This window comes from Budorcas taxicolor, chromosome 2 (genome assembly GCF_023091745.1).
Source record: "Budorcas taxicolor isolate Tak-1 chromosome 2, Takin1.1, whole genome shotgun sequence".
Lineage (NCBI taxonomy): Eukaryota > Metazoa > Chordata > Mammalia > Artiodactyla > Bovidae > Budorcas > Budorcas taxicolor.
The window spans coordinates 62,281,525-62,308,347 of record NC_068911.1 but is presented as its reverse complement, the minus strand read 5'-3'; the positions used below and the strand labels follow the sequence as shown (position 1 = coordinate 62,308,347).

At 38.8% G+C, this 26,823-nt stretch overlaps 1 protein-coding gene across 1 annotated transcript in view; it reads right to left on the bottom strand.

The window, feature by feature from the left end:
* Window positions 1-26,823, bottom strand: part of CCDC141 (coiled-coil domain containing 141) — a 225,827-nt gene that overhangs the window by 69,801 nt on the left and 129,203 nt on the right. Inside the window, exons 7-8 of the mRNA XM_052635681.1 lie at window positions 23,674-23,868; window positions 6,082-6,254 (exon numbers count right to left, since the gene is read on the bottom strand). Of these exons, the coding sequence (XP_052491641.1) occupies window positions 6,082-6,254; window positions 23,674-23,868 (368 nt within the window). The remainder of the gene's footprint in view (window positions 1-6,081; window positions 6,255-23,673; window positions 23,869-26,823) is intronic.

Genomic DNA, 26,823 nt, shown 5'->3' with positions numbered 1-26,823 from the left:
CCTAACACAGTGGTCAGACCTGCACTCTCTCTACCCCTTCTACTGTGGCAGATGGTAGGACAAGTTACATGAACCTCTCTGAGGCAGCTTCCCCACCTGAAAAAACAGGACAATGATAATAGAAGCACCTGTATAATACGGTGGTTTGAGGATGAAATCTGTTAATGTGGATAAAGCACACACACATTGCCTTTATTGCCAGTGAGCATTTGGGCATAGTCTAACTCCCACTTAACTCTTTGATCTTGTCTTAGGCCTTTTTCCCTAGTCACCCTCTCCTCTAGCAAAACTGTACTTATTTCTGGTACGGTTTTGCTGCTATTTTGCAGGGCCTCTCATCTCCCAGCTATTTGCATGATAGCTCTTTCTCTTCAGGGAATCCTTCCCTGACTACAATGTCTAAGATGGTCCCCTCCCACAGGCACTCTTTATCCCATTCCACTTTTTATTTTTCTCATAGTACTCATTGCTCTGCAAGAGCATCTCATCTATTGATTGGTCAGTTGACTATTTCTTCCCACCAGAATATAAATAGCATGAAGGCAGGCACTTCATCTACTGCATTGGATACTTGGGAGCATCTGATTTACAAAAGACAATATTATTTGGGCAATGACAAAATGAGTGACTGAATGAACCATGGTCTCTCCAAACTTCACTATCACTCACATTATCAATCAGGGTAAGCAGTGGCTGTCAACATAAATGAAAATCTTGGAAAGAGGAAAATCCTAACTTATTCCTGTTTTTATTTCTCTGTAAAGAATAAACATATGAAGAATTAACATTAAATAAATAACAATAAATATTAGAGCAAGAGGGCAATACTGAAGGTTATGCTAAAGTGTTTAGTCAGGATGAGGTTTATAAGTTTCAATTCACCACAACAAAATAGAATGAAAACTGAAACAGTCTTTTATGCAGAAATAGAAATTGAGTCAATTCAGAAGTAAGTTTACCTGTAAATCTGAAGTTAATTTTAGCAAACAGGAAAAGCTAAATGAATACTTTATAAGGTAGCCTGGTCTTACTGGGTGCTTCCATGTTTCTGAGGCCTGTATCTTTCTGAATTATAGTTTTATCTGGATATATGCCCAGAAGTAGGATTTCTGGATCATATGGCAACTCGATTTTTAGTTTTCTTACGAAAACTCCACACTGTTTCCATAGTGGCTGTTGGTGGGAAATTACCTTCCCACCATCATTGTAGAATGTTTCCCTTTTCTCCACGCCCTCTCCAGCATTTGTCATTTGTAGACTTTTAAAATGATGGCCACTCAGACTGGTGTGAGGTAGCATCTCACTGTAGGTTTGGTTTGCATTTCTCTAACAATTAGTGATGTTGAGCATCTCTGCATGTGCCTTCTGGCCATCTGTGTCTTCTTTGCAGAAACATCTCTCTAGATCTTCAGCCCATTTTTTCGATTGCGGTTGGATTTTTTGTTGTTGTTATTGTTGCATTATATGAGCTATCTGTATATTTTGAAAATTAAGCCCTTGGTTGGTCTCATCATGTGCAAGTATTTTCTCCCAGTCCATATTTTCTCTCATGTTTTTGTTTATGTTTTCTTTGTTTTAGAGTTCTGAGCTGAGCACTCACTGAGAAAAAAACAGGAGGGTCCCAGTTTTTGTCCAGTTATGGAAAACTTCATCCTCATACAGCATTTCTGACCAGCACTTCCAATCACTATAGCTTCCTGTGGCTTAATAAATGCAGAATTCTGCTTGGGAGCAGGGCACCTCTGGATCATCTTTAAACTCAGTGCTCAGAGATGATGCCAAGTAAGACCTAAGAGGAGGTGAAGAGGCCAGAATCCAGAACTTTCAACCTTTCTGTAAGTCTGGTGTGACCATTATCAGATCCCACCATAGGTAACTTGCATCATAGCTATTAATACATGCAAACGAATGCGCTCAAATGCCTTTTACATTAAAGTGAATTTAGATTGTATGACAGATATCACACCCTGAAAAGATAATGAACAATTTAACAATGACTTAGAATTAGCACTTGAATGCACGGAGGAAATAGAAATGCAAGGAAACGTAAATAACCACCATTGATTCTGTGAAGCTGCCCCAGCTTCAAAGGTATTTGATTCCAGGATAGAAAAACAGTGTGGATCTGTTCCTAAAAGATAGCAATTACACAAAAAATGATGACAAAATTCTCAGATTTACTGGGAAGCTTTACCACAGATAAATGTGAACTTCTGAAGTTCTGTTTTCTTAAGTAACAAGAAAAAAAAATAGATCTAAGGGTCTCTGAAATTCTTGAGTGCCCCAGTACTAGATTTTGCCTTTTATTTCCTCAAGAGAAGTGTTTATCTGCCCTATTTCTAATATAACCTTCCCCAGTTAGTGAAAATGAATATGATTTGATGCAGTTGACTCCACTGTAGTCATTTGAAACAATCATGTAACTCTTAGCATTTTGCTTTTAAAACTCTTTGTATAGAAGGTAAATAAGTAAATGAACCAGTTGTTTATTGGGTGCTCCCTGTGGACCAAGAGTGGTGCTACTGCATATGATTAAAAAATAAAACAAAACACCTCTCTATAAAATGGGTGTCTCCATTTTTACTGATGAAGAAACTGAGGGTCATTTAGAGAAGTTAAGAAGTTTAAAAGTCATGGCATTGTTTTGGCTCTCAGAATGCATGAAATAAAACTCCTTTGATACTAGGTTCTAAGCTTCTTATCCATGCCAGTTTTCAAGTGCCTGATAGCAGGACAGCAGGAACGTTAGTGTTTTGTGTCCTAGTAGTGTGGCGGGCTATCAGAAGTCTGGGAAGCCATTGTGATGCTCAGCAACACATACTTTTCTCTGTGGGAATTCATGTTTATTTCCCTTGCCATTATTCTAAGCTACGGTTTCAAGCCAGCCATGGCTGCAACTGGAAATTTCCTTCTTAGGTTCAGCTTCTCTCCCATGGTGATGACCCAGGTCATTGAACAGATAAACCATTACATGAGGAAGGGAAGCAAGTCCCAAGTGAAATGCATGGGACTGAGGTCAGTAACTGTGTGGCTCTGGTTTGCAACTGAGATTCTAATGCATTTCAATTCAGCTTCTAATGGATTTCCAGAATGTCCTTTGCCAAGTATGAATTGCTCTTTACCTTCAACTCCTCCTGCAAAATGGAAATAGTATTGATTTGTAAAATTTTGTGAAATTTCAGGGCAACCAACACCTTGTAATTACTATGAAAGTTCATATATCTAGGATGTTGACAGACACTCTACTTCTTATTATTTTTTAATCTAGTTACTTAACTATTAATTCAAGTTTCTTAAAATGGTGGCTAACTATTACTTCTATTAAGATTCAGTCTGCAGTCTGAAGAATAGAAATTTAGATGCCCCTTTGAAAAACTATGTATATATAAATTTAGACTAGAAAGAGCAAAGAAGGCAAAAAGACTGAGACTAGCTAAGTAAATAAAAATAAACATATTGACCATTACCAAATGAATAGCCAAAGAGAGTCACTAGAACACTGCGGGTAGAATGTAATACAAAACAGAAGCACTTCTCTATATTTAAGTATAGGAAATAAAGCATCCCTGATTAGAACAAACAGGATCAATTCTGAAAAAGTAAAAGTGAAGGTCGCTCAGTTGAGTCTGACTCTGTGACCCCGTGGACTATACAGTCCAGGGAATTCTCCAGACCAGAATACAGGAGCAGCCATTCCCCTCTCTAGCAGTAATAAATTGTGACCAGTTTTCCTGCGCCAGGACTTAAGCATCAAAACTGAACACCAAACTTCAGTTTTTGATCAAGGAGCAGTGACCCTCATGCCTTAAGCTAGAAAAATAGACAAAGCAAATAAAACAATGGTTCTCAGACACTGAGGGTCAAGTAACACAGGGCAGTGATCCTTGAGAGAAGGGAAATGAATGGGGTGAGCCTTACATCTGCCTTACCTGCTGCCTGGGAGATAATTTCTAGACCAAACTTTAGGGAAATGGAACCAAACAGAGTCCAAAGGACTTACTGATTTGAGGAGACAGAGATCAGACTTCAGGGAAGCCAAGGCACCTAGAATCTCTGGGACAGCATACCAGTGACAGTCTTCAGACTGTCAGGGAGGGGTCTTTAACTCCCTCCTGAGCCACCCCTATGTGAAGGGAAACTGCCCAAGGCCAGGGAAAGCACCACAAGTAAAGAACAGCCTGAACAGAGAAATATAATCGTCTGCACTCTGAGAACTGCTTGCTAAACTGACATGGGACCATGCCCCAATTATAGCTGGAGACCTCACCACTTGCTCCATCATCACATAACTCAAATCAATGTCCAACAGCTACCTGGAGTTCAGACACAAGTCTAGGCATTCCATAGGATACCTTCTGTCAGGTCCAAGAAACATGCATTCTGGAAGGCCTTGAGCAGAGGATGAGAGAAAGGAGTTCTCATATCCATAGGGACCAGACCTAAGTACCTTTGTGCTCCTGGGGCCAACTGGACACACCACGATACATGGTTTGGAGCCAAAGTAAGGAAACTTAGTAACTACAGCTACTGTTAGTTTTTTTTTTATCAGGTGAGAAGCATTTATCCTTCTCATAGCCTCAGCTTTTTAGCTCTGGCTGGAAAATCTTGGATTATTTCTGATCTTGGCTTTGCATGGTCCTATAACAACCATCACAAGCCCTGGTTAAATATATCTGTCTGAACTCAGACTGCTGCTGCTGCTAAGTTGCTTTAATCGTGTCCGACTCTGTGTGACCCCATAGACGACAGCCCACCAGGCTCCCCCGTCTTCTCTTTCTTTGGCTACACCATGTGGCATGTGGAACTTCCCTGACCAGGGGTCAGACTCATGCCTCCAGTACAGAGTCTTAGTGACTGGACCACCAGGAAAGTCCTCAGAGTATCTTTTGAAAAGAAAATACCCTAAACCCAAACTTACCGAATCAACATGTGTAAACGCATCTAAAATAGAGCAGAATGAGGGTTTAAAACAGAAACAAAATAAAATTTTACCACCTTTGACCTATTTCATTGTTCCTCAAACTGAATGCCCTTGAGTTTCAAGGGGATTGTGGATATGGAAGATAAAAACCATGCTTATCCCATGTGCACAAATCTTTGTCTCTCTCTATGTCAAAATGTAAGCCCTATCATCATTCTTCCTAGCCAGTATCCATTCCATCATCTGCTCTTTCTGTCAGCTCCCTTTTGTCTTCCAATCTCTGTTCTTGATCATACATTCTTCCTGCATCCTCTTTCTGTTCTTTAGGTCCTTCTCTCTCCTCATTCCCACCCAACTCTAAGCTCACAATGATACACTCACTGAATGTGCTCATAAAAACAACCCACTGGTTAAGAGCAAGAGGTCTAGGATGCATTAGACCATTAATTTGGGTCCATGTATTTGGATTCAAATTCTGGCTCTGCCACTAATTAACCAGTTACATGAATGCAAGTTACTTAATCTTTGTGTGTCTCAGTTGCTTGTAAAAGAGAACCTTAATAGTATATTGTACACCTTGTAGAGTTGCTGTGAGGATTAATGAGATAGCGCTTCTAAAGCTGTTGAGATAGTGTTGGGCATGTGGTGGGCTCTCAACTATTTAAAATGTAGTTACTACTTGTTATTAATAATGTTATTTTTTAATTAGGGTTTTTCTTATTGATCCATCAAGGTCAGAAATGAAAGGGAATTCTAGAACTTTACTTTTTCCAGAAAGGGACAGGATAGACTCAAGACTTATGAATTAAAAGCCAGGAAGAAATCCCACGAAGATGCTAGGATGTTTAAAGTGTACAGAAGGAAAGCTCTGTCTCTTCTTTTGTTCCTTTCCTTCCTCCCTCTTCAGAAACTCATAGAAAGGAAGTGTTAGCACCTTCAGGTCCTCAGGTTAGAATATAGCCTCCCTTCTGGAAGAGCAATGCTGTGTTCAGAATTACGGTTGACCAAAATTCAACAGATCCTTCTATGCCATGTTACAATGTAGCAGAACATCAGAAGTAAGAAAAATAATCCTACAACTTCTTATTATTGTTTTTTAAACAGGCTGCAGACACTATAAAAAAGCCTGTTACACTGAGGAAGAAATAGACTTCACTTACCTGCAGGAAGCTAGTTGGCTGATCAAGGCTTGTCCTTTCTGCAAAGCATCAGCTGTGCAGTCTTTAATTTCTCTGTGTAATTCCTCATGCCTCGCCGCCAAGACAGGCAGACTTAAACCCTCTGATTTAAGGAGCTTAAGGTAAGCTTCAACTCTTCCAAGTGCATCAAATGCCTGCCAAAGAAAACATACTTTCATTTTCTGCCTGTCTAGTGTAAAGTCTACATCAATGTGTACAATAAAATACTAGAGATTAAACCAGCCCGCTCAATTTATTGGTTTGATCATAACCAAAAACAACAATCCGAGTCTTAGAAAACAGCATATAGCTTTTAGGCTTCATTGGGGGAAACTGGTCATAGTTTCGTTCAGCAGAGATAAATGTCAACACTAAAATTACCAAAATGATTTACATTGAAAATGTAGCTACACAACACAGTTACAACTGCATAAAATTTGGAGAACCAGGTTTAATTTTGCACATTCTGTCCTGAATACAATGAACAAATGAGATTTTTTCAAAATATTATGCAGACTTCATAAGTTGAATATCTTTTTAATATTCTTTTTAAAAATTCCCAATAAATTGCACTTTGGATCTGAAATGCCAGGGGGAAGTATTCAAGAAATTTGGGGGCTTTTGACACTTGCCTTTCCAAGTATAACATTTTCTGCTTACTCTACCCAAGGCATCTGTCTACAGAGATTGAGATTTGGTTCTGAAGCAGTGCAAAGACTAAGACAAGCAAATATTTAGCTTCTGACATGCATAATAGGATTATGGAGGAAAAAAGAAGAACATCACCTTGCAAATCAAGATATTGTCTTGAGAGGGGATTTTTAAATTCTTTTATTTTTTTCCTTTGTTATTATAGCAGATCAGCAACCAAGTATGGGAGATTAAGCTTATAGAGTTAGCACAGAGTGGATGAACACAGAGAGGAATTACGCTTTTGGCCATGAAGGCCTAGTTGGCACTGAGAAGGAGGAGTATATGATGTACAAACAGTGAAAGAGGACTATGGCAACATGAGGCAAAAAGGGATCAGAGTACTGTGGTCTTCACAAGTCTCCATCTGTGAGCTTGGGCCTGGAGGCAAGACATGAGTTGAAGAGCTGGCGAAGAACAAGGGAGCTTTTGCACATTGCCCTTTCACTCTGCTGAAAAAAGTCACTTTACAGGCTGCTCCACATCACTTTGAAGAATACTCCTATCCCAGCAAGCTTGACTGGGCCACGGTCAGCAGGGGCCTAGGCTTCCTGCGTTGTTACACCCGAGCCAGAAAGCTCGGCTGGTGGCAACCAGGTGAACAAGGAAGATCCCATGGAGGACTTGCGAGAAATGAGAGCAAAGGTCTCATGAGTCAACTATCACCGAGACCTGAGAGAGACCCAAGAGGGGAGCAAGGCTGGGTTAACGCTGAGGGAACACATTTGAAGCCAAACATAGAGATTACAACCACGGAGCTGTGTAACAGCACCTAGGCCTCTGCGTCTGGCCACCATCAAAGAGTTTTAAAAACTTGATTGAAGTAGAGTTGATTTACAACTGTATTAATTTCTGATGTACAACAAGATTATTCAGATACACATAAACACAGGGTTTATCACAGGATATTGAATATAGTTTCCTGTGATATACAGTAAGGCCTTGTTGTTTAACCATTCTCTATATAATGGTTTGCATCCCAAACTCCCAATCCTTCCCTCCTTCCCCACCATTGTCCCCCCTGGCAACCACAAGTCTATTTTCTATGTCTGTGAGTCTGTTTCTGTTTTATATATATGCTCATTTGTGTCATAGTTTAGATTCCACATAGAAGTGAAAACAGATGGTATTCATCTAACTTACTTCACTCAGTATGACTATCTCTAGGTTCATCCACATTGTTGTAAATGGCATTATTTCATTCTTTTCATGAACAAGTAGCATTTCATTGTGCGTGTGAGTATATATATATACACACATACATATATATACATATACACATACATATATATACATATACATGGGGCTTCCCAGGTGGCACTAGTGGTAAAGAACTCGCCTGCCAATGTAGGAGGCATAAGAAATGCGGATTTGATTCTTGGGTCAGGAAGATCCCCTGGAGGAGGGCATGGCAACCCACTCTAGTATTCTTGCCTGGAGAATCCTCATGGACAGAGGACCCTGGTGGGCTAGAGTTCATGGGGTCGCAAAGAGTCGTATAAGACTGAAGTGGCTTGTGTATACACACACATACATATACAAATATACATATATACATACACACACACACACACACACACACACACCCCACATCTTTATCCATTCATCTGTTGATGGATATTTAGGTTGTTTCCATGTCTTGGGTATTGAAAATAGTGCTGCTGTGAACATTTGGGTGCATGTATCTCTTTGAATTATAGTTTTGTTTGGATATATGCCCAGGAATGAGATTACTGGATCATATGGCAATTCTATTTTTAGTTTTTTGAGGAACCTTCATACTGTTTTTCATAGTGACTGCCCCTATTTACATTCCCACCAACAGTGTAGGAGGGTTCCCTTTTCTCCACACCAAAGGGATTGAATTTTAATGGCAGAATTGGAACTGGACAAAATTTGAATTAGCAAATGAAATCTCTCAAATACTCTCATACGACTTACATGTTGATATTCTTACATGTTTTTCCAGAATAGAATATCAGCACTAGTGGTAAAGAATCTGCCTGCCAAAGCAGGAGACGCAAGAGACACAGGTTTGATCCCTGGTTTGGGAAGGTCCTCTGGAGTAGGAAATGGTAACCCCCTCCAGTATCCTTGCCTGGAAAATTCAGTGGATAGAGGAGCCTGGAGGGTCACAAAGAGGCAGACATGACTGAGCACATGTATACACATTCTGTTTTCTGACCAATGTCTTTCCTCATGTCTTCTGAATTTGCCCTTTGCATTTACTGAGAGTGTATAAAGCAAATTCATCCTGTTTATTTAGCAGATGATAGGAAGTAATACAAATAATCACTATAGTTTAATGAAAACTATGTATTTCTTCTCTATTTTGTGTTTCACAATTACTTTTCAGTCAGTCAACAAATATTTTTGAATGTCTGCTGAGTTCCAGGCATATTGTTCTTAACAGCCATGCGAGGGAACAAGAGATTTTCCTTCTTAGGTGACAGAGGAAAATGTGTCTCAGAGAAGTTAAATGAATTTCACAAAGTCATACTTGTACCAGGGACAAACTTAGTATTTGTACTCAATCTGTCTGGCCCTGAGGCCTCTGCTCTTAAATCCTGGACTATGGTGCCATGCAGAAAAGGATTTCTATGGTAGGCATTGAGAGAGGGGCATTTCCAAGAAGACCATTCATCTTGGGTGGAAAAGTAGAATTTAAAAACTTGCTTTTTGCAAATAGTGTCTACTGTTCCTTCTTACAGATGAGAAAAGATACAGAGCAAGATTGATCAATTTCTCTTATGTTTATAGGACTGTAAAAGAAAGATAGCTTCAGTAAAGAAACTCTGAACCTGAAGAACTCTCCCTTATCTGATCCTTTTTCTTTCCTGCAATCAGCAACAGAGCCAAATATCTCCAGTTCCTGATGTTAGATTTGAATTGCTCTCTCAATCTTTCCATAACACTGAAACGCCACTACTGTAATAACCACTCTTTCTGGAATTCTGTTTTGTATTTTTAATTTTATTGCATATTTTGAATTAAGTGGATTCTCTTGTTAATCAAGGGTTAGTTTTAAAGTCAGTGCCTAAAGCAAAAATCTGGTGTAGTCAAAATTATCATGAACTACCTTAAATCATGCTTAAAGTTTAATGTATGCTTGCTTCCCTGGTGGCTCAGATGGTAAAGCATCCACCTGCAATGCAGGAGACCTGGGTTCAACCCCTGGGTTGGGAAGATCCCCTGGAGGAGGGCATGGCAACCCACTCCAGTATTCTTGCCTGGAGAATCCCCATGGATTGAGGAGCCTGGCAGCATACAGTCCATGGGGTCACGAAGAGTTGGACATGACTGAGCGACTAACCACTCGAAGCACACGCACTGTAATACATACTTACACTGAGGACTAAGAGCCACTGAGCTAAACTAAAGGATAAATGAGACAGCTATACTTAGCTATGAGGACATTCGCATCATTCTTTAAGATAATTCTCAAGTTCTTACTGAGAATGGGGAAAGGATAGAGACTTCAAAAGTGCTTTTTCTTGCCTACAAGTTGAACTCCATTCTATCTTAAAATTAAGCCATCATAATCTTAACACATACCACATTTGTCATTGTGCTGAGGATTAAAGGAAAATATGAAAGTTAACAAGGGGTTGATGGCGGAAGTGTAGTAAGTACTTGAAAAATATTTGCTGGTTCTTTAAATCTTGGCTGATCAGACATATCTTTGAAAAACCACTAAGAAGAGCATCGCCACCTGTTGCCTGTTACTTACCCTGGGTGACTTTTTCTCCACGTGGCCCCACTGAACAGCTGTTACTCTCAGATCCTTGGCCACTGGTCTCATCTTCATGGGAATTAGACTCTAAAGCCACTGGTACATCAAATGCATGTGTGACATGACTCCACCCCATTCCTAAAGGTTATCATAAAAGGATCATTTCCTAATGGCACAGAAATAAATTGAAAAGCTAAACATTTACTTGAAGGAGGAGGTGGTAGATCAAGGACCAGGATAATTTGTTGTTGTTGTTTAACTTTGAATTAAAATAGCCAGATTTTCTCCCACAGCATTTTCTAAGAAAGATCAAAGTGCCAGGAAAGTACTTATGAATTGCTCTGTGTATCACACTTCACAGAACTATAGCAGTAGAAAGGAGGTGAGTGATTTTTTTTCCCTTCATGAGCCCAACAAATATATTGACAAAAACCTCCTATGTGCTGTAAGAGAGTTTATTCCTTATCCTTAATCCTAAATTAACCCTAATGGGGATAATCTTTAAACCCAAATACAGTTAAATTTCTTAATTTTAAGAGAAGTCTTTCAAGATAATATGTCTGTAATTGTCTGCTGCTGCTGCTGCTGCTAAGTCGCTCCAGTCATGTCCGACTCTGTGTGACCCCATAGACAGCAGCCCACCAGGCTCCCCCGTCCCTGGGATTCTCCAGGCAAGAACACTGGAGTGGGTTGCCATTTCCTTCTCCAATGCATGAAAGTAAAAAGTGAAAGTGAAGTCGCTCAGTCATGTCTGACCCTCAGCGACCCCACGGACAGCAGCCTTCCAGGCTCCTCCATCCATGGGATTTTCCAGGCAAGAGTACTGGAGTGGGGTGCCATTGCCTTCTCTGGTAATTGTCTGAATTATATGCAAAGCTCATTTCTCTTATTCCCATGTAGAAAACGATCTGAGTATCATTGTTCTCACTTAAACTACCCCCAGAATAGAACTGAGTGCTTGTGTATTTACTAGATCTGTAAGGAACCTGATATACTGGATCCAGTCTGGAAAGAATCTCTCCGTTGCACACATGGTACAGAACAGGTTATTTCTGGCAAGAACAGTGTGACCTCCATGTAAATCCCTTTGGAATGAATATTTCACATTTGGTTTTTCTTTCCTTCACATCTCCCTTTTTCTTCAAACCTTTTGTTTGATGGTCAAATAGAAGTTTATGAGTAGGTTAGAATAAACAAGGATATAGGCACAAAGATAACATTTTCTCCCTCTGGGTTCTAGCTCTTTTTGACTATTTTACATGGTACCACTCAGTTCTTAAGAAGACAAGGAGGAGACAAATCATCTCTTTTGGCCCAGGCTTAGGAAAAAGTAAGGAGTTGCTTGGGCTGTGCTCTAAGATGCTAATAAATATCTTTTCTTTTTCCCTTGTTAAGCACAGGATCCAAAGCAGGCTGCACCAAATCAAACAGAGATGATATCAAGACTTGGCACACTGTAGTCTTTTTAAAATAGCTATGAGATTAATTATGTTGAGCAGGAACCATGAATCATCAGCATAATTCTTATATCATGCTGTTTCACAAAGATGTTTAATACTGTTTACTTCTTGACTAATCTGAAGAGAAAACAACATGAAAACAAACAAAACAAAATGAAGAAACACTTGCAGAACCCTGAACATTTCCTTTCATGAATCCAAAGGCTGGAGAATGAGTTTGGTTAGAACCTATATACAAAATGTAGCTTCTGATCAGAGCACTGATTTCTACCTTATCTGCAGAGATTCAATTTTCCTCTGCATTTAGTTTAAAAAACAAAACAAAACAAAGCTTCAGCATCTTTTCTTAAATATCACCCAAGATAGCTTCTGGTGGGTCCCAGTTTGGCAAGCTAATTCCTAATTCAGGCCTTGTGCAAGCTTTCAAATGTCATGGAGGCCAGGGGCAACAAGGTGTGGTAATTGTCAGTTCCCCATATTTGCTGCCTGCTACTGTTGCTCTGGCTTATTCCTTGCTCTTCAAGTTGGTTGCTGCTGGGCGAAGAACTTTATGCATTGACCATTTCTTACTTATTCTGAAATGAGTCCATCTTAGAGATGTATAAACTAGACTCCAAAGTAGAACATTAGCAAGCTAGTCGATTTATAATTTATGGTTTTCTTTTTATCTAAATTGACCTAAATGGTTTTAGGATGATCTTGAGATTATTAACATTGAATACAACCATTTGTAATGTGCGAAGCACTGATTTTTTCCATTTATTCAACAAATATTTATTGAAATCTATGGAGCATGTACTCTGCTATGAGCTGCAGGTATGAAACTGAACAAAAGCACTTGAGGCCGTGTTAGAGTAGCAAGTGCATATTAAACACACATACAAGGACACATAATGACTAGCACACAGTGAGTGCCTGGCTGCTCTGTGCACTAGTCACGTATTAACTCATCTAGGTAGAGCAAAGACTCTTGTGAGATACATATAATTATTATTTCTGTTTTACAGATTAGAAAGCCAGATGCACAGAGAAGTTAAGTAACTGCCCTAGGTCACAGAGCTGACAAATGTCTGAGACTAGATTCATGCCCAGGCAGCCTGGCTCCAAAATCCATTATATCCTTTTACAAAAGTGTCATCCTAGCAAATGTTTCTAAGTATTCTCTTAATACCCAACAATTTCATTTATTTATTTACACTCCAATTCTCCCCTGCAAATATTCTCTACATTTATCACTGATATTAAAAACTTTCATTACTGAATATTCCCTGAAGTAGATAAGAATTGTTAGACCATTTTAGAAAAGAGTAAACTCAAGTTCAAAATGTAAATTGATTCGTCACATAGTCAATCGTTTGTCCACTTATTCAATAAACTGTTTTGTACACTAGGTGGCATACAAAGATGATTAAGACAATCTATCTCTAAGGAGCACGGAGAAATACTATGGGAATAATAAGAAATAAGCAATTAATGCTACCTGAAGACCTCTCAGAGGAGGTGATAAGGGTGATTGGCAAGTCTTTTTCTACATCACTACCCTCCTTCTCAGATATGACACAGAGACTGAACTTGAAATTTGTGTTCTTGTGTATTAAAGTAATGAAGCTTTTCTCTTTCAGAATGTCCTAATCTCAACTAACTTGGATCAAAATAATCTCTTATGAACAATGTAATATAGTTAGTTCACCTTGAAGCTCCACATTTTCTAAGATTCTACTGCTTTTAATCATTCAAATAATTATTGAGCATCTACTACCCAGAAGACACTGTTCTAGGTGTCCTGGTGAACACAAAATTGACATGTTTCCTACCCTGAAGGAAGTTTAATTTAGCGAAGGGAAATAAATCTATCCAGAAATATCTGTACCAGGAAGAATATATTTACTGCCAATGGAGGAGATCGACAGTCTAAACTTAGGCATACATTCATGTCTTAGAAGTCAGATAGCAGTACTGTTAAAGATATTCATGGATGAATGACAACAAAACTGAATGTCTTAATTATAAGACAATGAAATATAGACTGAGTTGTGGGCTTTCATGAAAAATGTTAAGATGTTAAAGGTGTTCCTTAATTTTGATTAACTTTTCTATTTTAGATAGATATTTAATAATCATATGCTAATTGCTGTTGTTTTTCAGTCATCCAGGGGTGTCCAACTCTTTGTGACCCCGTGGACTGCAGCACGTCAGGCCTCCCTGTCCCTCACGAGGGAGCATAAGATAGAAACTTCATGGCATGCTACTCAAGACCTCTTAATGCTTGCCTCTTTTACTCCTTGCCTCTCGTTACTCTCAGCTTATACCCTACACTCTTGGCAAAACAAATTACCTTAGGTTCCCCAAACATGGCACAGTGTTATACTGTGTAGCCTTCCCCAGATCCCTTAATGTCTAGTCTTCCGGTTTAGCTCACTGGTAGCTCCTCTGGAGAAGCCTTGCTTGACGCTTTCCCTGGGTCAGGTTAAGGATCTCCTCTATGTTCCCTATTGCCCTAGGGTTACTTCATCATGGCTTCTCCCACAGCACACAACACTTCCGTTTCCGTCTCTCTCCTCCAAGTGAGGCTGATGGGGTCTTGAAGAAAAGGATTTTACTTCTCACTGCTTTAGCTCAACTATCCATATACTGCATGACCACAATGGGTTATACAGGGTACACAACATACTGAAGTGAAAGTGAAGTGAAGTCGCTCAGTCGTGTCCGACTCTTTGTGACCCCATGGACTGTAACCTGCCAGGCTCCTCCGTCCACGGGATTTTCCAGGCAAGAATACTGGAGTGGGTTGCCATTTCTAGCTGAATGCAAATGGGGAAGAAGGGAGGGAGTAAAAGGAAGTTGCTTTTCTAAGAGAAATGGAAGTTGTTCTGAAAGTGAGAAATCAGAGGTTGCTAAGAATTATGAAACCGAAAGCAGTTACACTATCCTTGATGTCTAATGACAATTAGCTTAAGTTCTTGAATTCATTTCTATCACTTCAGCAAATTTCTTCTGAATAACATTTTTTGGGTTTTCTACTTGGGCACATTTCTTCTTTTAATCTGTACCACACTGGACCATTTTCATTCATTGTTTCTCACATCTGGCCTAAAACATATCTATTTTGAAAAAGGTAGAACTGTGTGTATATAAATTTTTAAAAATTAACCAAACTCAGTGCTTAATTATTTGGTTTCTGTCTGAAACAATAATGCTCCTATCAGTTCAGTTCAGTTCAGTCGCTCAGTCATGTCCGACTCTTTGCGACCGCATGAATCGCAGCACGCCAGTCCTCCCTGTCCATCATCATCTCCCGGAGTTCACTTAGACTCATATCCATCAAGTCAGTGATGCCATCCAGCCATCTCACCCTGGGTCGTCCCCTTCTCCTCCTGCCCCCAATCCCTCCCAGCATCAGAGTCTTTTCCAATGAGTCAGCTCTTCGCATGAGGTGGCCAAAGTACTGGAGTTTCAGCTTCAGCATCATTCCTTCCAAAGAAATCCCAGGGTTGATCTCCTTCAGAATGGACTGGTTGGATCTCCTTGCAGTCCAAGGGACTCTCAAGAGTCTTCTCCAACACCACAGTTCAAAAGCATCAATGCTGCTATAGGCATTACTTTTTGTATTGCTATAAATATCTGAAGACAGCAACATCATTCTTTAAAAAAAGATATCAACTTTTCAGCAGTGATGGCAGAAGCAGGAGAAGTTGTGAAAATTACTACATTTCAAAGTGTTTCTAGTGTGTTCCTCCAGTCACCCCAACATTTGCTTCACCTGTGCCTTTAGGCTGATGACCCAAGAAGCAGACCATGTGGCTTTGGCCTCAGTCTCCCCTGCTTTCTTTTTCCAATGAAATCATATGCTTGGGAATGGAAAGCATAGGAATGAAAGTTTGTGACCCAGCAGTCATGTTTTGCAGATTTAGGGTCAGTCATCATTGTCATATAAATACAGGCTTATATTATTCCACTTTTGAAAATGTATATTTATCTCTTTCTGGTTCAAACCACATTCCCTAACAGTGATAAACAGATTTTGAGTGATCAATACACATTAACCACAGCTTCTTTTGTGAACATGCCAGAAATATAATCTGGCATGTTATTTCGTGATAGGTAATCATGAAAGATAAAAATTTGAAGAGATCAAGATGAATTATAATAATAAGTGTTATGTTTATATTTCATGCCATGTCCTCATAACTCTTAGCAACATCTGGTAACCAGAGAAACTCTTCTCCAACCAGCTATCATCCAATGTCAACAATCAACCCATACTTGTATTTCTTGTTGAGTAATTTAGCAAATAGCCTCACCAAATGCAGTAGATAATTCTAAAATGATAACGGAGTCCCTCTGGTTCTTGAGTTACATGACTCAGTCTCCATTTGAATCTGGTTATGAAAAACATCAGTAGCACTTGTAAAATTTCAGGATACAAAATTGATACACATAAACCTGTTGCTTTTCTATACCTTAATGATGAACTATCAGAAAGAGAAAGCAAGAAAACAATCCTATTAAAAACTGTAACAAAAAGAATAAAATATAATACTTAGGAATAAACTTAACCAAGGAGGTGAAAGACTATAAAACACAAGACTGAAAACTATAAAAACTGATGAGGGAAACTGGAGATGCTACAAAGAAATGGAAAGATAGAATGTCTTCTTAGGTTGGAAGAATTAATATTATTAAAATATCCATATCTACCCAAAGTAATCTACAGATTTAATGCAATCAAAATACTCATGAAATTTTTCATAGAACTACAACAAATAATCCTAAAATGTATATGAAACCACAAAGACACTGAATTGCCAAAGCAATCTTGAGAAGAAAAAAAAGAATAAAGCTGGTAATATCATGCTCCCTGACTTTAGACTATATATTACAAAGCTACAGTAATCAAAATAGCATGGTACTAGCACAAAAACAGATAAATAGAACAATGGAAGAGAACAGGGAGCCCAGAAATAAACCCACACACCAAGGTCAACTAATCTACAACAATGGAGATAAGAATATACAGTGGATAAAAGATAGTCTCATCATTAAGTAGTGCTGGGAAAACTAAACAGCTACATGTAAAGGAATGAGATTAGAACATTTCCTCATACCATATACAAAAATAAACCCCAAATGGATTAAAGATGACCTAAATGTATCACCTGAAAGTTTAAAATTCCTGGAAGAGAACACAGGCAGAACACTCTTTGACATAAATCATAGCAATACATACATACATACATACATACATATATATATATATATATATTTGGATTGGTCTCTTAAGACAAAGGAAACAAAAGCAAAAATAAATAAATTGGGACCTAATTAAACTTAAAAACTTTTACACAGCAAAGGGAACCATTGACAAAATAAAAAGACAACTTACTGAATGAGAGAAAATATTTAGGAATTATATGATTGATAAGAGGTTAATATATAAAATGTGTAAACAGCTGATATGTCAATATCAAAAACTGAAAATAAATGGGCAAAAGATCTGAATCTACATTTTTTCCCAAAGAAGGCATACAGATGGCCAACAGACACATGAAAGATGCTCAATATCACTAATCATGAGAAATGAAAATCAAAACTACAATGAGATATCACCTCACACCTGTTAGAATGGCCATCATCAAAAAGGTCACAAATAAGAAATATTGGTGAATGTAGAGAAAAGGGAACCCTTGTGCACTGTCAGTGGGAAAGTAAACTGGTGCAACCACTATGAAAACCCGTATGGAGAGTCTTCAGAAAAACTAAAAATAGAACTGCCATCTGATTTAGCAATCCCACTGGGAATACAGTCAGAGAAAATGAAAACATTATTTTGAAAACCCTACGTTCACAGCAGCATTATTTACAATAGCCAAGATATAGAAGCAATCTAAATGTCCATGAACAGCTGAATGAAACAAGATGTCGTGTGTAAACATACATATTATATACTCAGTCATAAAAAGAATGAAATTCTGCATTTACATCAATGTGGGTGGCCCCAGAGAGTACTATCCTTAGTAAAATAAGTCAGTGAAAGATAAATACACTGTATTATCACTTATATGTAAAATCTAAAATATTAAGCAAAGGAATGTATACAACAAAACAGAGACACACTCATGGACACAGAGAAAAAGAACCAGTGGCTACCAGTGGAGAGACAGAGGAGGATGGATAGGACAGGATATGAGATTAAGAGATAAAAGCTACCGTGTATAAAACAGATAAGCAACAAAGATATATTGTATAGCACAGGGAAATAAAGTCATGTTTTGTAATGATGCAAGTAAAAGAGAAGAGTGAAAAAGTTTGCTTAAAGCTCAGCATTCAGAAAACTAAGATCATGGCATCTGGTCCCATCACTTCACGGAAAGTAGATGGGGAAACAGTGGAAACAGTGTCAGACTTTATTTTTTTGGGCCCCAAAATCACTGCAGATGGTGACTGTAGCCATGAAACTAAAAGATGCTTGCTCCTTGGAAGAAAAGCTATGACCAACCTAGATAGCATATTCAAAAGCAGAGACATTACTTTGACAGCAAAGGTCTGTCTAGTCAAGGCTATGGTTTTTCCAGTGGTCATGTATAGATGTGAGAGTTGGACTGTAAAGAAAGCTGAGCACCAAAGAATTGATGCCTTTGAACTGTGGTGTTGGAGAAGACTTTTGAGAGTCCCTTGGACTGCAAGGAGATCCAACCAGTCCATTGGAGATGGACTAAACAGTCTAAAGGAGATCAGTCCTGGGTGTTCATTGGAAGGACTGATGTTAAAGCTGAAACTCCAGTACTTTGGCCACCTCATGTGAAGAGCTGACTCATTGGAAAAGACTCTGATGCCACCTCATGTGAAGAGTTGACTCATTGGAAAAGACTCTGATGGGGGATTGGGGGCAGGAGGAGATTGGGGGCAGGAGGAGAAGGGGACGACAGAGGATGGGATGGTTGGATGGCATCACCGACTCAATGGACATGAGTTTGAGTAAACTCCGGGAGTTGGTGATGGACAGGGAGGCCTGGCGTGCTGCAATTCATGGGGTCACAAAGAGTCAGACATGACTGAGTGACTGAACTGAACTGAACTGAATCTACAAAAAGACTGAATCACTGTGTTGTATACTTGAGAATAACATAACATTACTATAATAGTGGCTCAGTGGTAGAATCTGCCTGCAAAGCAGGAGATACAGGTTTGATCCCTGGGTTGGGAAGATTCCCTGCAGAAGGGAATGGCAACCTACTCCAGTATTCTTGCCTGGGAAATCCCATGGAGGGAGGAGCCTGATAAGCTACAGTCCGTAGATTGGGTTGCAAAAGAGTCGGGCATGACTTGGCAACTAAACAACAAGGATAATTTTTCAAAAAGAGAAAGAAAAGCACCCGTAGCAACACTACTGCTATGGGCCTGTGTGCCAACATTGCCACCTATTGCTCTTTCCAGGCACAAACCATCACACCTCAAACCAAAGACCAGAGACACTCTCTAGGTAAGAAACACTCTGGAGCCTTGGGTATTCACGGACCCCTTACAGGATGAAAAGGAAATCAATGTCACTCCTGAAGCTACAGAGTAAAGGTAGTGGGGCACTCTTACTAATGTGGACAATTATTATACTTAACTGAATTTCACAAATTGGAGTTACGTTGGCTTACAGACTTTTTGCATGCTTTATTCTCTGCTATATTCCCAGCATTTAGAACAGTGCATGACACACAGTCGTAGCTCAATAAATATTTTTTATTATTTTTTTAATATTTTTAAAATAAATGAATCCCTAAAGAAAATAAGTAATCATTCTCATAAATTTGCCACACTACCTATTTAGCAACTTCAATTTAAAAAATTCTGTGACTTTTCTCTAGTAAATAAGAACATCCTTAGATATGGATAGAATTGGTAGAAAAAGGGACAGATAACAAGAGGAGGAAAGAAGAGGAAAAGAGGGTTTCCTGATGATTGCAACACAATATACCAGATACACATGATAAAAACCTGGATGAAAAAAGAATAAATATGACATGGAAAACTTACTAAGAATAGTCCATTCTGCAGATGAGATTATGACATTCATTCCTTTTTAACAAAATTCAAAAAAGTTAAAGGTTATTTTAAAAATCATATATTTTGCTTTTTACTGAGCAAAAACACTCAAGCTGTCACATTCACTAATTGATATACTACCTATGGCACTAACATTTTTTCACATTCGTAGTTGACCCAGAAGTTAAAGAATATTGGCTTAGCTTTAACAAACTTGGAACAAGAGGTTGTGTGCTAAAAAAATGATTTCACTTATCAAGCATGAAACTGGTTTTCGAGGTAAAGTGAAAAGTGAAAGTGAAAGTTGCTCAGTCCTGTCTGACTCTTTGCAACCCCAAGGACTAAACAGTCCATGGAATTCTCCAGGCCAGAATACTAGAGTGGGTAGCTGTTCCTTTCTCCAGGGGATCTTTCCAACCCAGGGATTGAACCTAGGTCTCCCGCACTGCAGCTGGATTCTTTACCAGCTCAGCCACCAGGGAGGCCCAAGTTTCTTCTTCTTTTTTTTCTTAAAGCCCTGATATCCTGTTTTTTTCACAGTGCCAATATCCAGATTTGCATATGTGGGGCAAATCCCCACTGCTTCTGTCTGTCTTACTGTGGGTCGGAATGCCTGACTCTGGCCCCTCTTTACCTGGGCTATTCTCAGTGTTGGATTTGCAACCTCCAGGGTTGAGGAAATGTCCTCCCCTGAGACAAACAGCAGGGTTGCTTACTGTTTGCTACAAAACAGCTAGTTCCCCAAGTTTAGGATTCTCCCCTGCAGTGATGCCCTCATTCAGAGGGCCCCATCTGCATTGCCTCTGGAGGAGAAATTGGGATTTGGGGAACTGATGTGACCTCTGACACTCTGGTTACTGCTTTGGCTTTGAGTAGCAAAGTCTTTCAAAACTGATTCAGAAGTCACGAGTCTTCTGTGAGCATCCATGAACTGTGGCAAGTAAACATGTTAGCTAGAAAGTTGTGTAAAAAGCCTCAGACACCTCCCGGCTGTTGGCAGCATGGCTTCATTAAGGATGTAGACAACCGCAATAAAAAAACCCCGGCACACTCAAGGCACAATGAAGTGAATTTTCAGAAGGAAAGCTCAATGCTTCAGAGATAAATTGATGATGTAAAATGAAGATATAACTTTAATAGTGAAAACAAAACTTCCAGACTAGAAAAAAATATTTTAAGGGATTTAAAAATTATAATAATGTCTTAAATCCAGTGCTTTATTTTAACCAGGGTTATTTATGAGTGCCATGCCCAAAACATGGTAAAGTAGTAAGAGTTTTATAAAATTTGGAGGCTCTACAATAGAAGTCAGAAAGAAAAATACCATTTACGAGTCTCGAGAAGAGTTAATTTCTTTAATTTAAATGGATTTGCTCACTATATTATTTCATCTTAGAAGCTGGGGCCTAGCACGTGCCTATGTTCAGTGGTGTCCGAATCTTTGTGACCCTATAGCCAGGCTCCTCTGTCCAGGGATTTTCCAAGCAAGAATACCGGAGTGGGTTGCTGTTTCCTATTCCAGGGTATCTTCCCAACCCAGGGATCGAACCCACGTCTCTTTTGCCTCCTGGATTGGCAGGTGGATTATTTATCACTATGCCGCCTGGGAAGCTCATGCATTATTTAACCATTTATTGCTTATTAATAATATGGTAAATAATTCATTTCAAGAATCATGATTTAAACATCCACTTTCTAAATTTTAGGTTCTATTTTTGCTGAGGTAAAAGTTTCCATCATCTTTCAAACTGAATCCTTAGATTTGGAGTTGGAGATTATTTTCCTGATGCTTTGAAAAGGGAGAATGAATTCTACACCTGTCTAAGTACCACTTGGCTATAGAGAATTCTATAGTATGGATAAACTTAGTATGGATAAGTCCCGATTGAACTAATTATAACTTGAATGGTGTGGCATTCAAATCATGAAATGGGATCTAGAAGTCAAGTCTTTGGGGTTAAGAAATATGATTTGTTAGGATTTGACCTGAATTACTGTATAAGCTGGAGAAAGTAACCACTCTATTCTTCAATTATTTAAAAATTACTATTGCAAAAGATAGCATTCCTTCTTATTCAAGATGCAGGAATAAGGTAAGATGAAAAATTTCCCTGTTGAGTTACCAGATAATGAGAGCAGAGAAAGCAAGGGTAAGAGAGTGAGAATGAGACAGAGAGCTCTACTTTTTGTAGGACTATAAAGTATTGGGCTTGTGCTGAAACTTCGTTTCATTGTAGCCCAATGTTCTATAATTCTTTTCCTTAGAAACAACATTAATTAACTGGCAGATGACCAACTCATTTTGTAGAATAAGAGTATAATTTGTAGAATAAGAAATTTTAAAATCTCTTATTCAAAAATAGGACTGTTGAAAAGAAGTTAAACCAGCACTTATCATTTACTTAGCTCAACAGCTCCAGAAAATGTCTGTTTCTTCTCTTAAAGAAATCCAAAGCAACAAATAATTTGACAAATATTTCTTTAACATGTTGTCCCTACCATAATCCTAGTGCCTCTATTTTGGAACTTTACTATGCATGCTTTCCATGTTTCTTATTAGTAAAAAAACTTTAAGTAACAGTTTTCATATCTACCAGGACATAGTATTCAAATTGTTGATGTCATGCCCTTAAATCACAATATATCTAGCTTTTGGGGGTTCCGCATTCATTTCCTGTCATATTGACCAGTTTTAAAAACAACAGTGAAATGTAAGGTATTAATTCCAATAAGGCAATTTAAAGGTGTATGTTCAATTGAGAAAGGCAGACAATTTTTCAAAAAATATTGCCATCCTCAGATACTCAAGTGACAGGAGTACATGAACATTACCACTCAGAGCCACCAACTGCAATCAATTTTAAAAGACTCAACAAGAGAAACAGTATTTCCTTCACTCAAAAAGGCCTGGAAAGAATCTAAGACAATATTTTCCTTTGGCTGATTTACAAAGGAACAGAGGATACATTAGGACTTCGGGATTAACATATACATGCTCTTATATATAAAACAGATAACCAAGAAGGACCTACTGTAAAGCACAGGTAATTATACTCAGTATTTTTTAATAACCTCTAAGGGAAAAGAATCTGAAAAAAAAGATATATATGTATATATCACTGAATCACTTTGCCGTACAACTGAAAGAAGCACAGCGCTGTAAGTCAACTATACTCCAATCTAAGACAAACCAAGGCAGGGGAGTCAAGCAGAACTCTATGACTGCGTGCCAAAAGCCTGCAATATTTGTGTATCATTACTAAGAAATGAAAGAGGATTTTAAAAATGGGAAGACTTTTTTGTTAAAAGTTTCAGGGTTTTATTTTTTTAACCTTGATATATTTTATAATTCCCTTCCTCCAGGAGAAACACTGCCATGTTGGCACACAGGTGTCCACTTCAAACAGACCAATGAAAGCGCGAAGATAAAATTCCCCCTGATCTTTTCAAGTGACTCCTGACATGTCAAAGCACAGAGTCTCTTAGTTTTAGTCACGGAGGGGAATATACTTTCAAAGCTCCTTTTTTGCTGCTGTCAACTCTGAAACTCTATGTGGACCCGAGGCTTCTGTGATGTGCGCCAGCCTGCTGACGCAAACAGGCCTCATACTGGTTTGCTCTGATGACCTAAAACGACCAACTTCACCTCACACTTACCTTGTTTGCGCTGTTAAAAAACTCATTTGCCTTTCTTAGCCAGCTTTTCCTTTCCTCCATGAGCCGACCAAACTCCTCTTGAAGCTGATTCAGTTTCTGGTTAGAGAGCTGCAGGTGTTCGTTCTGCACCTGCTCCTTGGAGAGGAGAAGCCCCAGCGCCTCACTCTTCAGCGTCTCGATCACAGCATTCCATTCCTGCAAGAGAGCACTCTTCAGTTGCTTTCACACATAAAATAAATGGCAATCTTGGGTAAGGCCCAGAGGACAGCGGGATGTGTTGAATGTATAAGACACTTGTCGTTATTTTCAGATCCTAAAGCAGTAAATGCTACATTCTAGGTTTGAGTGCCATGACATGGTAGGTTAAAAAGAGACACAGAAAAGAAGCTAAAAAAAAAGAGGGTTGATAGTAGAAAGGGGCAGATCAACTGAGATGTGTGCGTGATTGAGGGTCTGCTGCTGCTGCTGCTAAGTCGCGTCAGTCGTATCCGACTCTGCGACCACGTCGATGGCAGCCCACCAGGCTCCCATGTCCCTGGGATTCTCCAGGCAAGAACACTGGAGTGGGTTGCCATTTCCTTTTCCAATGCATGTAAGTGAAAAGTGAAAGTGAAGTCGCTCAGGCATGTCCAACTCTTAGCGACCCCATGGACTGCAGCCTACCAGGCTCCTCCGCCCATGGGATTTTCCAGGGGAGAGTACTGGACTGGGGTGCCATCGCCTTCTCCGTGATGGAGGGTCTAGTTGTGCTGAATTCAGGTCACCTGCCATTTCCTTTAACACTATCTGAAATTATACCCCAAATATGGTCATTTTTTTGGTATACCAGCATTTTTCAATCTCTAACTCATTTTTACCTTTTATTCACTTAAGTAGTTTAAGGACCTCTCTCTCCCACAATTCAGTCTCCTTGGCAATGTAGGCAAATATGCACAAGAAAGGAAGGGAAATCTCATAATTTATAGCTATTGTTTGTGCATCTGCCTACACTTAGAACTGAAATCAAGATCGGTTCTTTTCCACAAAGTTAATAGCTGTTATTGTGCAGTGCTCTCTCCTTCTCGACCCTGGCTTCACCTCTCAGTGTTTCATGATCAATGATTTATAAACATTTCAAAAAGCGAAAAGAGGCAGTTTTCTACTTTCTACTGCGTGAGGGTGAAAAACACTAAAGCTTAAAACAGTAAACAGAGAAGAAAGAAAATAAAGAGTTGAAGTACACCAAAATATTAACATTCAATCTATTAGAAGGGAAATTCAAATTTCTTGCAAAAGAACTGAAGCCATATCAAGTTGCGTAGAATAATGCTTATCTCCAACATAGGAGTCTCGTCAGTGAATTTTCTGGTACCATGTCAGCTGAGACTGAGCTGTAAGCATAGGCTGTTTGCTAAGGCATCAAAAATTAGCACTGAATTTTATAAACTACAGTCTGACTCTAGCCTGGCTAGCTCCACAGTGCAAAATGTCCTGTTAATAAATTACACTTGTTACATTATATTGTATAAAACATAATTTCAGTGCAATTTACCATTATTATTTTCATTCATTTCACGTGACAGCTAAATACTGTGTACCTGGGACCATGCTAGGAATATAAAGAAAGATTAAAATGTAGTTCTTTCCTTTAACAATACATAAACTGCTGTTTTACGTAATTTTACATATACTTACATTATTAAATATACGCTGGTTCTACAAACACACAAATATACATACACAAAATTGTAGTATTTCAAATCACAGTTGGTAGAAGTTGAAAATGGAAATTGTGCATATTATTTTATGGACTCCATATAACCTTTTCTAATAACAATGCAAGAGAAAAATATTTTGATCAATGGATGCAAGAATAAGTACTGCAAATTAACAGAATGGCAATTTTTTGACTAACAATTATAAGCTATGTTTGGTAATAATAACCCTCACAAACTTAGGTTACATGCTATTATTTTCCTAGTATTTAAACAGACTCAAAGGAGTATGTTATTCAAGGTTATGTATCCAATAAGTGGCAGAACTAGGACTATTCATAGGTCTGCATACAATGCTACATTCCAGGGGATTGAGAGTAAGGAGACTTCAGAATCTCCAAATTTCTCAGTGAGTACAAAAGGACCACTCTTAGGCATGAAGATGGGCTACATGAGTTCTCAAAACTCTTCTTCTTTTAAGAGCTATTTGTCCCCACTTAAGGACTGCTAATATGTGCCATGACATTATTTTGTAAAGCACTGTAAATATCCCTACCACTTAAAAACAATTATCTTAACCTTATTGGGAAAAGCAAATATTTCTAAAACAGTTAGCATGATTTCTGAACACATAATAGGCACTTACTAAATATTAATCCCACTTTTCTGTGCATCAATTTTACCATGGTTCATTAATGCCCTAAAATTTTTCATTATTTATGGGAATTCCTGTTTCCTATTTCCAAAATAACAATAGTAGAGGCTTTCTCCAAATGTTATTGGTCAGTGTTGTGTATTGGTCAATAACATGAGGTAAACAAAATAAAGCAGGTTTCTTTACTGTAACACTTCTCAGTACTTTTACAATGTTAACTTGCATTGCCCATCAACAGGAAATTGGATTAAAGATTTACTGAGCATGGCCCTGCCCATCAGAACAAGACCCAGGTTCCCCCTCAGTCGGTCTCTCCCATCAGGAAGCTTCCATAAGCCTCTTATCCTTCTCCATCAGAGGGCAGCCAGAATGAGAACCACAATCACAGAAAACTAACCAATCTGATCACATGACCACAGCCTTGTCTAACTCAATGAAACTATGAGCCATGCCGTGTAGGGCCACCCAAGATGGTTGGGCCATGGTGGAGAGTTCTAACAAAACGTGGTCAACTGGAGAAGGGAATGGCTAACCACTTCAGTAGTCTTGCCTTGAGAACCCCAGGAACAATAATGAAGAGGCAAAAAGATAGGACACTGAAAGATGAACTCCCCAGGTGGGTAGGTACTCAATATGCTACTGGAGATCAGTGGAGAAATAACTTCAAACAGAAGGTAAAGACAGAGTCAAAGCAAAAACAAAACCCACTTGTGGATAGGACTGGTGATGGAAGTAAAATCCAATGCTGTAAAGAGCAATATTGCATAGGAACTTGGAATGTTAGGTCCATGAATCAAGGCA